Here is a 15,217-nt window from a genome sequence, read left to right on the forward strand (position 1 = left end):
CGTAGATTTCGAGTTCTGAGGTAGGTCCAACATCACAGTCCCTCACCAGGAAGGGAAATGCAGGCTGTGTTACCAGGGAAGTAGGTAGATATCGAGTTCTGAGGTAGGTCCAACATCACAGTCCCTCACCAGGAAGGGAAATGCAGGCTGTGTTACCAGGGAAGTAGGTAGATATCGAGTTCTGAGGTAGGTCCAACATCACAGTCCCTCACCAGGAAGGGAAATGCAGGCTGTGTTACCAGGGAAGTAGGTAGATATCGAGTTCTGAGGTAGGTCCAACATCACAGTCCCTCACCAGCAGGGGCAATGCAGGCTGTGTTACCAGGAAAGTAGGTAGATATCGAGTTCTGAGGTAGGTCCAACATCACACTCCCTCACCAGAAAGGGAAATGCAGACTGTGTTACCAGGGAAGTACGTAGATATCGAGTTCTGAGGTAGGTCCAACATCACAGTCCCTCACCAGGAAGGGAAATGCAGACTGTGTTACCAGGGAAGTACGTAGATATCGAGTTCTGAGGTAGGTCCAACATCACAGTCCCTCACCAGGAAGCGAAATGCAGGTTGTGTTACCAGGGAAGTACGTAGATATTTACAACATAAAATTGTCCTGTTGTCATATTAAAATCTGAGGTNCAGAAAGGGCAACGCAGGCTGTGTTACCAGGGAAGTACGTAGATATCGAGTTCTGAGGTAGGTCCAACATCACACTCCCTCACCAGAAAGGGAAATGCAGACTGTGTTACCAGGGAAGTACGTAGATATCGAGTTCTGAGGTAGGTCCAACATCACAGTCCCTCACCAGGAAGCGAAATGCAGGTTGTGTTACCAGGGAAGTACGTAGATATTTACAACATAAAATTGTCCTGTTGTCATATTAAAATCTGAGGTTTGACATAATTATCCACAATAACAATTCGTATATATCATGTATGCACAACATCATAAAAACAATTTGTTTTCCAGAAATTTTTATTCGGTATAGACCAGAAGTAAAGCCTTCTTGCATAGCTACAACAGTAAACAAATAAGCAAACAGATAAACTTTTTGTAATCATACCATGTACACTATTCCTGCTTAATAATTTATATGTTGTTTGAACTGTTTATCTTGCAGTCAATAACAAAAGCTAATTGTTACGTACGGTCTCACAGAGAGCTTATGTTTTCATGTTTCAAGCTTCATATTATGCATCGCAGTTCTTATATTTTAATTTACACTTATAATAATATAATATTTATATTTTATTAAGGTAAATACTCTTTATGTTTGTCTAAATGGATCTAGTGAGTAAAATTAGAAATTAAATTAATTTATTTTACATGTACATAAGTTCGTAATTAGTGTTTGGATATGATGTTGGGGCTTTAGCTCCGAAACATGTCTCTCAATTCATAACTCATTACAACATGCGTATGTTGCATCACTGCATATATAACATACAAGCATCTGATTGCGGGAAGAAGACATAAATTTATTGGTCGAAGCTCAGAACAGAAAAGTGATAATGTTCAACGTAAATAATTTAACAGCTAAAAAGAAACTTAAAAGTCACTAGCTGTAAAATGTTACATGTTCTATTTGTCACATGAAATATGTAACATGACATTAAGTGGAACCGTCCGATCGGCAACGGTCAGAGGACCACGGGTTGATAAATTCTTTATTAGCACGCTGCGATATCTGGAGCATGCAATAGCATCAAATGAAAAGAATGCGAAGTTACGGTTTGATCTGCTGAAGGATTGCTTTTGGCTCTTTTCTCCGCTCGATTTATTCATCTCAGGGCTCTAACATACCAAAGGCCGCTTTCGAAATCCCTTCTCATCACGCTGCTGATATACAAAACTAAACATGAAATCGTCCACATTCAACTTTAAAATACCACAATAATTCGAATCGCATAAACTTAGCTGTATTGTATAATTGTGCGTGTTCTGGTTGCCGGCGTTTGCAGGATTACGCGCGTACATACATAGCGATCAACATAAGGACATTTATGGCCAAATAAGTATATAAATATACAGGGTGATTCTATATTACTTTCGGGGTTTCCATGGCCTAAAATATTCAAACTGAAATCAAAATAAAACTGCTTGCTTGCCAAGAAAGGCGCGCATCTTGAAGTTGTTGAGCATTCTGCAGAAATTATTCTAAAAGTAATAAAAAGTTTCGAGTTCCACTTTCATATTATGTCAGCAGTTTTATTCTGTCATTTCAGGTTTGAAAATTGTAGGCCACGGAAATCCCGATAATAATTTAGAATCACTCTGTATATTTAGATATATTTTAAAGATGACGTAACATCAATGTCACAAACTATGACTCAATTTCATTCTCCAGGCATTTGACAAAGTTTGGCATCCAGGCCTGCTTTATAAAATCAGAAGAATTCTACCGGCCAAATATTTCATAATACTGCAGTCGTACCTAACAGACAGAGAATTCGAAATAAAAATCAACGCTGAAGTATCCAACCGAAGAAACATACAATCAGGAGTTCCTCAGGGCAGTATCTTGGGTCCACTCCTCTACGTGCTATACACCTCAGATATACCGACCACCGAATTAAGAAAAATAGGTACGTTCGCAGACGACACAGCAATCTTCGCTACGTCAGAAGACCCGGTAATTGCTTCATCTAATTTACAAGAACATCTGAATCTAATGGAGAAATGGCTACACCGATGGAAAATCAAAGTGAATGAAAGCAAATCGGCGCATGTGACTTTTACTCTCAGGAAAGGCAACTGCCCCTCAGTACATCTAAATCATGTTAACATTCAACAGCAGGATGTAGTAAAATACTTAGGACTACACCTGGACTCAACATTAAACTGGAAACACCATATAGCGAAGAAGAGAAAACAAATCGAAATTAAGTTCAAGGAAATAAATTGGCTAATAGGTCGGAAATCTCACCTAACAATAGATAATAAACTGCTGATCTACAAAACAATAATTAAACCCATATGGACATACGGCATTGAGCTCTGGGGATGCGCCAGCAGATCCAACATAGAAATCATCCAGCGAAGTCAATCCAAAATACTTAGAGCCATAGTTGACGCACCTTGGTACGTGTCAAACCAAACTCTTCACACCGACCTCAAGATCCCATATGTAAGAACCGTAATCACAGACAGAATCCAAAAACATTATCAGAAACTGGAATCTCACCCCAACAACGCAATAGAAGCTCTCCTTCAACCTACACAATACAGAAGACTAAGACGAACTTGGCCAAACGATCTCCAGGAAAACTGAGGCGTAATCGATGGATTACAGCTCTTCAAGCCAACCTAGTACAATAGAATAATTATTGTACATGACAGCAAATTAGCTCATAGAATGTAAATTCAGATTGCTAATAAATGATAAATAATAAAAAAAAACTTCATTCTCTTAGTAGATTGAGCAAATGGGGTACGATGTTGTGGAGTTTGGGTAGATAAACACCAACGTTTCGGAAGAACTTGCTATATCCAGCAATATACTTCTATCCTGAACATTTACGCAGCAGGTTCCTCTGAAACGTTGGTATCTGCGTGCCAAATTATACGGCGTCACATCTCAGAAGAGACTTGTCTTCGCGAGTGATATTTATTTGACAGTAGTGCGCCATCATCAGTTAGTGACGTAAATCTGTACGTCATCATTAGGAAATTGCTAGAGTATATTTTCAAAATACTGTCACATAATCTGATTTTGCTTGACTAATAAGACGGGTTTTGGTTTTGATAATCGAATTTTTGGACCTTTATACAACTGGTTACAACAGTTCACAAATCACTATCTGACGGACTGTCATCTTCTTCGATTGGACACTCCACTGGACTATTCTGACTTCAAACTGAACTGTCAATTCAAAGTCAAGGTCACATTGCGACTGACGGTCAGTCAGTCAGTCAGTCAGTCAGTCAGTAAGTTTTGGTGTCGAGCCCCTAGTTTCACAGCTACGGTCTTGTTTTTGTGGGGCACCCTCTCTGACGAGAGGACGGATCCGTCTTTTGAATATGCTGCTGGCCCTTGCCATGGACTCGCGACTATACGAGTATTTTACTTTCACACATAACGAACTATTGTTCCCCTTCTGTAGGCCGCAACGTTCTTGATGGTTGCACTAATCCCTGGGGCTGTAGGTGTTTCGAATAGAGCCTGACTTGTAACAATTAATAAGAGACATAAAAAGTTCCTGTGCTTATTTTCGAGGCCGCGCCATAGCTCAAGCGGTTAGTCGCTGGCTTCCCACCGCGGCGGCCCGGGTTCGATCTCGTGTCTGGTCAAGTGAGATTTGTGGTGGAGAGAGTGGCGCTGGGGCAGGTTTTCTACGATTACTTCGGTTTCCCCTGCCAATCTTCATTTCACTAAATGCTCCATCATCATAATCACCTGGGGCAGGTAGACTAGGCCAATCAGTGGCCGCCATACCTAGTGGACCCAGTTGGACTCCAGCCCCCACTAAGCGAAAATTAATTACTTAATTAATCCTGTGCTAATTTAAGCACCGTGACATGAAGACGTATAGGAGAAAAAAGGTATAGCCCTACCATTCTTGTTCTTGACGCAAGGTGGATGTGAGCGGCCAGCTTCATTCTCCGGCCGTTTTACCCCCGGAGAAAGACCCAGCGGTACTAATTGGGCGGGAGACTTGGTGGGCCCTAGTGCCTGTCTGGAGACTGTGGAGTAGAGAAAAATATCTTACCCCTGCCGGAAATCAAACTGTATACAAGCGACATAAATGAACAATATTTCAGAAGACATATTCAGCAGGAAGGGGGCACGCGGTAGCGCAGTTGGTTGAGGAGCTATGCTACAAGCTGGAAAGTCGCGGGTTGAAGTCCGATGAGGTCACTGGATTTTTTTCAAATGACCTAATCCTTCCAGCCGCACTATGGCCCTGGGGTTTACTCAGCCTCTAACAGAAATGAGTATCAGGAATTAATTAAATAATTTTCCTTGGGAGTAAAGCGCGGCCGGCGCGTAAGGCTGACCTTACCGCCATCTTTGAGCCGATTGTCTAGATAATGTGGGAGCCTTAACGTCTCACAACCCTATGGGCCTCTATGGCCTGTTACAGGGATATCTTTACTTTTACTATTTTATTCAACAGGAATAAAAGTGGAACATTGGGAAAGGATACGAATACTTTTGTGAAATTTTCTGTACGAAAAGCAATTTTAAACGCAGCTAATGAACCCGTACATGTGTATGTGCGTGTGGGTGGGTCACGTGGGGAAGTAGCCCAAAGCTAGACGAAAACCTGTAGAAGAAATGAAGGTTACGATTCATGAATTGCGTCATCGCCTGACATACCAAATCTATTTGTAATGTAGGATTACATGGCGTATTGTAGCAGTAAGCTGTACACCCCAGTGCAGAGAGATGTTTGGTCCAATATGTCGACAGATAAGTCGGAGGGAAACATTTCATCAAATACGTGCTATATGGGCCACCCAGGGGGTTGAATGAAAGGGATGTAAATACGACGACTATTCTCTGACTAATGTTGAGGCAAAGAATGCGTGGATCTATACCTCCTCTCACTATACGTCTCCATGGCGTTGTACTTAAATGATTACACGGAAAACTTATTTTTTTACAAATATGTTAGCTTGCAGAACTAGGATAAATAAAAATTATGTGCCGAGAAAAGGCGAGTTTCCGGAATGAATTTTGAAAGGAGAATGGTACATACAGTTTCTAGAAAATATGTGTAACCCATCAATGAGAAGAAATTGGAGCAAACTGGAGTGCCATGAGAAAAGAAACATGACTTGTAATAACTTATGAAGAAAAGTGAAACCATTTTTAAACACATTTAGTCTCTTCGAGATTTACATTATTGCTGAATCCATTCATTCATCAATTGCTCTGCAGCCTTTTGTTGGGCCCTGACCTCTTCTTGTTTCATAATCATTTTTACGCGGACGACATGACTCCTTGGACGGGGGATCAGCCCGTCGCAAAGCCGCTGCCTACACACAGAACAACACAAACACAGGATAAAAGCACACACAGACATCCATGCCTCGAGTGTGATTCGAACCCACGATCACAGTGTTCGAGCGGGCGAGAACATTTCATGCTTTAGACCGCGCGACCACTGTGATCAGCACGTCCTTAATTAGGCTCCAAAATTTATGTGTTATTTAAGCCTGAAATAAAAGTAAATAACATCAGCCATTTATAAGTTTCCGCTCTGTAGGCACTAACCGTAGCTAAGCAGGTGAGTGGATTAGAGCAGATATAAAAGCTTCAGGATCGATAGCATCTCACGTGACACTCACGAGAAAATATGAATGAACAGGAAATTATATTAAACATATAGGGGCTAGTCAAACCTGTCAGAGACCGGGAATAAATACTTATTTGGCACTGAATAATTTGTTTATTCATTTCTACTATAATTATTAAAGGAATTAGAGTTCTCACATCCATAGAAGCTTCGTGAAAGTACAATTGTAGTTGCCTGATAGCTCAGTCTGTCTTAACCATTGACCCACAAATTTTCTTTTTGGTAGCACCACACGACCTCAGATTCAGTACAAGATATGTATGTGGTAGAGTCGTTAAGTTCGTGGACTGTGGTTTTATCGCTTCATGTTACAGGGTATTCGCATTCACTTACACAGATCCACACCTGCCCTCAAAATAGTTGCCGTTGGGCGCTATGCAAGTCCTAAAATGCCCTCCTAAAATAGACTGTACTGAAAAAATTGAATGCATCTTGGATTATGACAGACTTATGAATATATATTTCCATTGACCAATAACAGTGTTAATAATTTTTTCGTGCAATTTATGTTAAAAAGTTCTGTATTCTGGGATTGTAAAATGACACCATGTAGTTCGGAAAAAGCCTACTTTCGGGGAATGCATCGCCTCTATATTCTGGATGGAAGGATTTTTTTTTAAATTCGCTTAGTTTGGGGTGGAGTCCAACTGGGTCCACTCGGCACGGCGGCCATTGATTGGCCTATTGTAGCCTGCCCCGGGTGATTATGATGGAGAATTTGGTAGAATGAAGATTGGCAGGGGAAACCGAAGTACTCGGAGAAAACCCGCCCCAGCACCACTTTGTCCACCACAAATCCCACTTGATTAGACCCGGAATCGAACCCGGGCCGCCGCGGTGGGAAGCCAGCGACTAACCGCTTGAGCTATGGCGCGGTCATTGGGTAGAAGGATAATCCAGGGGGGGGGGAAATGGAAACAGGCCCAAATCTGCAGCTTGAAGATGGTGATGATGTGTTCCTGTCGAGAGTACGCCGAACTACACGGCGTTACTCGTACAGTCAAAAGACCGTACTCTTCATTGTCACCGTTGCGAGATTTTAAAACCCAGATTCTTACGTTATTTTACAATTACTGTTTGCCGCATTGTTCACAGTTTCATTTGCTTTCTCCAGGACGCCTTGCTGGACCGTTCAGTGAGAGGAAGAGGCAAAACCGGGTCGTGGGCAACGCAGCGACCCACTTGGGCCACCTCCTGTTGAGGAAGGGGTTAAACTGTGGTCAGAATTAACCATGATACTCGCTGAAGACACCAGCAGTTCTCGATAGTCATGAAGCTGTGTGGAGCGCAGTGATGGCTCAAGACTTCTGCAGGTGAAAAGTGGATTTGCAGCCCAAACATGAACGTAAGTCCAATGATAGTTATTATTGTTGCGTCAGCAGAAGCTGAGAGTGGATTACATTGCTTCGTGAAGCTCTGCCTTAATTTGTATGAGTCAGCAATTTCTAATTAGCATTATTCTTGCAGTATACTCCGTGAACTTCTTTTACCATTGCTGGAAATATTAATATTCTATAACATTAAGACACTTTTCTTAATCAGTTTTCCCAACCCGGTGAACCACAGTAAATAATTTATCTATCTATGGTTCTATATTCATTTGTTGGAATTTTGCCGCTTTTTCAGTTTCATAATCTATTCAGAGTCGATAGGACTCCTTAAGGGAGTGAGCCCGTCGCAAGACCGCTACCTACACACAGAATATACGCGCACGGACACACATGCCTTGAATGGGATACGAACCCACGATCCCAATGTTCGAACGGGAGAAGACGGCTCATGCCTTAGACCGTGTGGCCACTGTGATCGGCACAGTAAATTTGGAGGCTGTAAATGTGATACTTAATATAATTAATTTTAGTTGTCTTCGTAACCTTGTGGGACCGTCTCTGTGGTCTAGTGGTCAGAGTCCCTGGCTACATATTCAGAGGTCCGGGTTCGATTCCCGGCTATACCAGTTTTTCTGAGAAGTAGGGGTCTGGAACGGGGTCCATTCAGCCTCGTGAGGATAATTGAGGAGCTATTTCAAGGAAATAGCGGCTCCGTTCTAGAAAAACCGAAATTAACTGTCGTGGGGATTCGTTGCGCTGACCACGCAACACCCTCTATCCGCTAAAGTTGGCACTAACTTCGCCGACAAGCGGTGGTCGCTCGGTCGGTATAGTTGGTTTGCGGACTAAAACCACGGAGTTTGTTTTTGTTTCATTTGTTCGTAACCTTATGGAGTCTCTGTTAAGATGGTCGCGGTCTGTCATCTGACAGTCTATACATATTAAATACTGTGAAAATCGTTGAACGGATATTCATGAAATGCAATGACACTGAGTTCTACGAGCATTTCTTCACATGTTACAGTTTTCAACAAAACTGGACAAAAATGACGGACAATTTATAGGAAGACTTAAAGGCTTTTCTGCAGATTTCTCGAGGATAATTCTATAAATATGTATCGAAACAAAAATATATGTGGATCAATATTTTTATGGAGAGAGAAAAAAGTGCAAGTGTCTTGTGTCTGACTCATTTCTCCGTAAATCTCACGGTTATCGAAATAAACAAAGATGTTTATGCTGTGCGTACATTTCTTAATTTCCACTAAAAGAATCAAGATGTCTTCTAAATGCAGACAATGATCACGGAAGTAGCTGATTCTCGATAACAACCGAACTGAATGTAAGATTTGAGGCTTTCACGGCGGTGACTATGAAGAAAGCAGTCTTCTGGGATTTGGCACCNGAATTTTCTCCCTCCTGAATTTAGAGGTTCACAGTGAACAGATATATTTTATTTAAACTAAATTTATGTAAGTGGCTATATAATTTGTTGAGGTTATCGGAATAAATATTTCAAATACCTGAACTGATCGCAGCAATATCGCAATATCTTGGATATTAGCCTGATATTTATATGATACCGCAATTCCTTTTACTGAAAGCCTAAGTGTATGCTGTATATATTCATCAACCTGCTTAGAAAATTATAAATAAGAGACAGGTGTTATATTACTGTAAATTATGGGGAACATTTCGCCTCGTACCTAGGCTCGAAGAATAAACAGACCAAGAAACCAACATGAAGGAGGTAGCAAGCGATCTTTGCATAATATTCGACCCTGGAGATGGAGGCGACATGTTTCTCCGAAACTTCTGTTGACTTTCAATGGACTACTCTGCGCTATGTCCATGAAGATTCATTTCCTGACTAATTCCGATGTTCTGTTATACATTTTCTTTCACTTTAATTAAGCTTTCTGTCATAAAGGTAGTCCCTATTGGTTGCTTTTAGACCTTGACATGTTATTTACACTTAATGGCCGCTCTGTAGAATACAGTGAGAAATATTTTTTCAGTCAAAGTTAGGTAAGTTGAAGGTAAAATTTTCCCTGTGCTTAATTAATTAAGCGTCATATCATGAAGTCGTGTGCGGGTGTGGAGGTATAGTTCCACCCTTCTTAAACTCAGCACTAGACTAGTTAGAGAATTGCTGTGGTTCGGTAGTTATGAAATGTTGCCGTGAGGAACTAGTAGCTAAGGTTGGGGATAGTTCGGGAACCCAGAAGAACGGTATTAGATGCCGTTGGAAGCCGCTACCAAGCAACGGCTATTGAAGACGTGACTGTGGACACTAATGTGTGTAATAGTTAATTGTTAATTGCTGTCCCTAGCTGTATCAAAGAATCCAGTTAACCAGATCATCAATCCAAAAGCCGTCGATATTCACACTCCATACACGTAAAAACATAAAATCTAATTTATATATATATCTGACGAGTTTTAACGCCATGATTACCTCGAGGCCAGTGAAGTATGCAAATAAGCGAAGAGTACACATTTCCCCCCTTATTTTTGTTTCAGATCTTCATCTTAGTAGCTTTATTCCTGGCCCCTAGGACGCTCGGAGTCACTGTTGACACACTCGGTGCCGCCGACCTGCAGCCGTCGAACAGAAATACTCGACAGGACCAGAGAGTAAAACCAGGGACTATTACAGTCATGAGACCTCCACCGTTTCCCGCTCATGAACTTGGATTCCGGTCTCATCCACGACCACCAGTGACGTCACACAGTAGACATCCGTTCAATAAGAGACCGCCCTTAATTCAAATTATGTCATCGCCAAAGTTTCCAAGCCACCAACAAGACATCAGAAATAGTCGTCCACTTTTTCCTCGGTTTCCTCAAGGATTTTCTACACAGAGTAATTCACCGGAAAATATTAGACATCACGTTGTCTTTAACCAAAAAATTGTGGATACTACAAGCCGGAAACCTCTGCAATTCAGTGATCCATCCGACAGTACCAAGTCAGAGTCAACTTTCAATAAACAAGTGGTATCTCTTCCGCACAGACAACAATACCAACTTCCTGGTCCTATTTACCAGCAAGATCATAAACAGCAATTAATTTCGTCAAACACAGAGAACCCATTAACAATACACCAAAACCGAATTGTACAAAAAGCAACACCTTCAAGAAATAACTGGAGCCAGGATGGGGAAAAATACAGTAAAGGAACTCCTGTAGAAAATAATTTTCGAAGTCATCGGTATACCACAAATCCTCAGCCTTCTCAGTTCACTGCAGGGTCTGAACATAAACAGTTGCCGGTGTTTTTCCCAAACGCGTCTAGCCATCATAATTTGGAGCCCAACGTGCAGTTTAGTCAGAGTATTGAGGCCAGCGAGCACCATTCAATTTATCACGCTCCGGTTACCCTAACTGACCCCATCCCACCGCCCTCCGCAATAAGAATAACAAAACCTCCTACTTTTGGACCAACGACGAGATCGCTTCCAGAAAATAAGCTCAGGACCACTTCTGCTCCAGATCCGAGGAAGAAAGTGACTCTGAAAGACATACTTCTTGAGGATTGCCCAGAGGCTAAAGAAATGGGTTACTGTGCTTCTCCTCCAAGATATCCCTCGTAAGTATTCTGAACAATGCCTACACATTGGTTGAGACACTATGCTACAAGCCGGAAGGTCGCGGTATCTATTCCCGATGAGGTTATTGTGTTTTTCAATTGATCTAATACTTTCAGGCGTAACATGACCCTGGGGTCGACTCAGCCCCTAACAGAAATGAGTACCAGGAATCTTCCTGAGGCTAAAGGGTGGCCAGTGTTTAAAGTTAATAATTTAAACGCAATCTTTGAGCCGATTTTCAAGAAAATGTGGGAACCTCGACGTCTTACAACCCTATGGGCCTCCATGGCCTGTTACAGGGATAGCTTTACTTTTACTTTACTTTTTTACTTCACAATTATAAAATGTGTCTACACTCATTACAAAACAGATTGAAATATGTTAGTCTACTCAACACGTGTCTTTAGTAAAGAAGACAGTCTCTTGGTAATATACGTTTGCACAAAATTATTGCTTGTTAACTGCTTCATGCGGATTCCCTACTTCGCCTGTTCTTAAATTCTTAAAATGTAGACGGCATTTTGCTCCGAAACGTCGGTTAAATTTCAACACACCATACGGCGTCATGTGACTCTTCATAACCACCGCTGTGAAAATATTATATCCTACATAAAGTTATTGCTTATATTTTAGAAAGGGTCGTTATATTGATGGGTTCTATTGTCTTTGTAGATTTTATGTGTGCTGGGTTATGATGCCAACAAGTCTGGTCAGAACTTTCTGTCCTTACAACGGAACCATTAAGTTGTTCCTAAACGGTGGTAGTCACCTGCCAGACTCTACGACTCTACAGTGACATAACTCGTAAGGCCACAAAATGCTCACCGCCGATAAAACCTCGAATCTCTTTTTTCTTGAATACTCTTGTTCCTTCTGTAGGCAACAGATGTCGCAGTTGATGAGGCGATGTGCAGATTTGCTCTCGTCCCTATATGCGCCGGTACCCGAGGATGCGGACGATGAAGACGCGGGGGACACAACCCCGTATTCCTCCAACAGCACGGGGGGAGTGGAGAGGGGAAACAGACACGTGAGAGAAAATACATTGATTTTTATTCTAGCATGTTTGAACATTATCCTACAATTACACACATTCTATTGTAATTCGTGGGGAGACTTTTTTTTTAATTCGCTTAGTGGGGGGGGGGGGGGAGCCCAGCTGGATCAACTCGGCACGGCCGCCACTGATTGGCCTATTGTACCTGCCCCGGGTGATTATGATGATGGAGAATTTGGCAGGGGAAACCGAATTACTTGGACAAAAACCTGCCCCAGCACCACTTTGTCCACCACAAATCCCACTTGTCTAGACCCGGGACCGAACCTGGGCCGCCGCCGTGGGAAGCCAGCGACTAGCTGCTTGAGCTATGGCGTGGCCAACGTGGGGTGAGACTTAGTACACTTGATACGCCGGCCACTATTGGCTCTATGGTACCGGTCCCTGATTATGGTGATAGATAAGTGTGGAGCAGTTGGTGGAATTAAAATTAGCAGGGTAAAAAGCAGTACATGGAGAAAATCTGCTCCAGCGCCATTTTTTCCACCAGAATGCCACATAACCTGGGAAAGAACCCGGGCCACAGAAGTGAGAAGCAGGTACTAACAGCCTAACTTGTGGCACAGCCTGTTATATACATTTCTTTTATTGCTAATGGGGTGGGACTAAGTCCCTTGTACTGCGGCCACTTCTGGCCTATTGTAACAGCCCCAGACGAAAGGTGAGGGTGATTGTGGAGCAATTGGTGAAATGAAAATTGGCAGGGGAAACCGTACTCGGAGAAAACCTGCCCCAGCGCCACTTGACCAGACCCGGGTTCGAACCCGGGCCGCCGGGGTGGGAGGTCAGCGACTAACCGCCCGCTTGAGCTATGGCGCGGCCTGTTATATGTATAGATTTATCTCTGTGTCGTTTAATTACGCGGTATCAAGTAGAGAGATTATACTCCTTTATATTGGTTACGAAGATCGAAGATCGGGTTACGTTTAGGGCAAGGGTTATAAGGGGAGTAATGTAAGAACTTCTCAGAGACAAATCTAACCTTTAGAGACTGAGTTGAAGCCAAAGACACGTTACGACAGACGTTCAGTCGACCAGTCAGTCTTGGTGTCAAGTTCCATTTTGGGTTCAAGACAAGATTTATGATACTGTCAGACATTTGCGGTTTTGTCGGTGTGGGGCATCCTCTCTGACGAGAGGACGGGTTTAAAACTAATTTCTTTCTAAATAATCTATAAAGATTCAGTTCCTACCTTACAGGAAATACAGGATATCTGAATGAAAGTTATCCAAAATAAAATAATTATAACCCAGAAAGCATTTATTATCCACATTTATGGGTTACACCATTATAAAGGGAAACTACCAATTTTTATTCTGAGTACATAACTTTCTCAATAAATTGTAATATGGGTTACCTTGGTGGCACGAGAAATATCCGGACGGTATTCGACCTCGATCCACGTTGCTTGAAGCATGTTTGGTGTTACCGTAGCCACAGCGTACCTTATGCGGGCTTTCAGGTGTTGAAGTTCGTTGATCTTAACCTGGTAGGCAATGTTCTTCACACAACCCCATGAGAAAAAATCCACTGGAGTTAAATCTGGCGACCTAGGGGACCAGGCGATTGGCCGATCCATCTCCCAGCCATTTCTGTGTCCAGTTGATTCCTATCATGGTGGCAAAATTGTGGCTGAGCCCCATCTTGTTGGAGAATAGTTTGAGGTGGTAACTGGGGCAGCGCATACAGCTCCAGCATGTCCAAGTACGAACGTCCTGTTACAGTCACAGTACTCTGAACGCTTACACATTTCCCACCTACACATATAGTTAGTTGGGGCACTATGCTACAAGCCGGAAGGTCGCGGTATCGATTCCCGATGATAATTGAATTTTTCAACTGACTACCGCACTGTGGGCATGGGATAGACTCAGCTTCTAACAGAAATGAGTACCAGGAATCTTCCTGGGAGTAAAGGGAGGCAGGGGCGTAAGGCTGACAACCTTACCGCCATCTGCGAGTCGATTATCTATGGGAGCCTCGACGTCTCACAGCCCTATGGGCCTCCATATCCTGTTACAGGGCTAGCTTTACCCTTTTTTAATTGACACCAATTGGGCGAATTGCAGGTATGGTCGTGGGCGCGACCTGGAGAGACACAGCAGACAGTATGTGACTCGGAGAGACAGCGCATCGAACCCGGATACGTGCTAGAGTCACCCAGCGGGCGCTGGTATGTCGTGCTACAAGCCAGCTCACTGAAACAGCAGATCACGCTCGATAAATGTCGTAACGTGGGCAAGCCATGCACTGCCACGAGGTGCTCCCGAGGAAACGGTTTCCGCAACAACGCAGCCAAATCGAGCCGTTGTGTCCAGCGCTACTCGTATTCGCATTTAGTGACATGGGACCCGGACAAACCAGAGCTTTGTCCCAGGATAAGGGTGTTCCGTTTCCCCACAGCTTGTGTGTGTTATTTAATACACTCGTGAGTGTTCCCGCGAACCAACATATGCAGACGTACGGCAAAAAGGAGAGCATTACGCAGAAAATATGACACACTGTGAATTCTTAAGATTCTCTGACACACTCCTGATCAGCTAGAAGTCTTACAGCTTCGAATTGACATTCACCATCGAAGATGTATACTTTGGTCTCTAACAAACAGGTCGACACTGGGACCCACCCAGCCTACAGTCTATTGCATACTGGAAGCATCTTTACGGGAGGAAAAGCGGCCGTGGCGTAAAACTGACCATTCATCTCCGTCTCGTGCCAAAGTTTATGATGTGTTATTTAATTAAGCATACGGACAGCTTCGGTTTTACCCTCGCGGATTGTTTTTGTTACATTGATTATGGAATGGAAGAAAAAAGGAAGATTATAAATCCATGGGCACCAACTGGATTGTTTCTGGGTGGGAGGGTAACAATACTGTCTTTTGGGATGTGGCACTATAGTTTGGTAGGTAGGTATCAGCGGTTCGGAGAAATTTAC

At 42.8% G+C, this 15,217-nt stretch overlaps 1 protein-coding gene across 2 annotated transcripts; it reads left to right on the forward strand.

The window, feature by feature from the left end:
• Window positions 1–219: 219 nt before the first annotated feature.
• On the forward strand, window positions 220–15,088 carry LOC111871742. Of its 2 annotated transcripts, none has more exons than XM_023865044.2 (5): window positions 220–269; window positions 7,412–7,642; window positions 10,152–11,221; window positions 12,102–12,252; window positions 14,350–15,088. In XM_023865044.2, the coding sequence occupies exons 2-5, from the start codon at window positions 7,637–7,639 to the stop codon at window positions 14,710–14,712; spliced, it is 1,590 nt and encodes a 529-aa protein (XP_023720812.1). In that variant the 5' UTR covers window positions 220–269; window positions 7,412–7,636; the 3' UTR covers window positions 14,713–15,088. The 2 variants fall into 2 exon arrangements, with proteins under 2 accessions (XP_023720812.1, XP_023720811.1); XM_023865043.2 differs by lacking the exon at window positions 220–269 and adding an exon at window positions 764–834.
• The last annotated feature ends 129 nt before the right edge of the window (window positions 15,089–15,217 follow it).

Source organism: Cryptotermes secundus, unplaced genomic scaffold (assembly GCF_002891405.2).
Source record: "Cryptotermes secundus unplaced genomic scaffold, Csec_1.0 scaffold602, whole genome shotgun sequence".
Lineage (NCBI taxonomy): Eukaryota > Metazoa > Arthropoda > Insecta > Blattodea > Kalotermitidae > Cryptotermes > Cryptotermes secundus.

Coding starts and splice junctions, on each gene's coding strand:
- LOC111871742 (XM_023865044.2), top strand. Junction 11,222..12,101: donor TCTCCTCCAAGATATCCCTC/GTAAGTATTCTG, acceptor TTCCTTCTGTAG/GCAACAGATGTCGCAGTTGA. Junction 12,253..14,349: donor TGGAGAGGGGAAACAGACAC/GTGAGAGAAAAT, acceptor GGCGAATTGCAG/GTATGGTCGTGGGCGCGACC.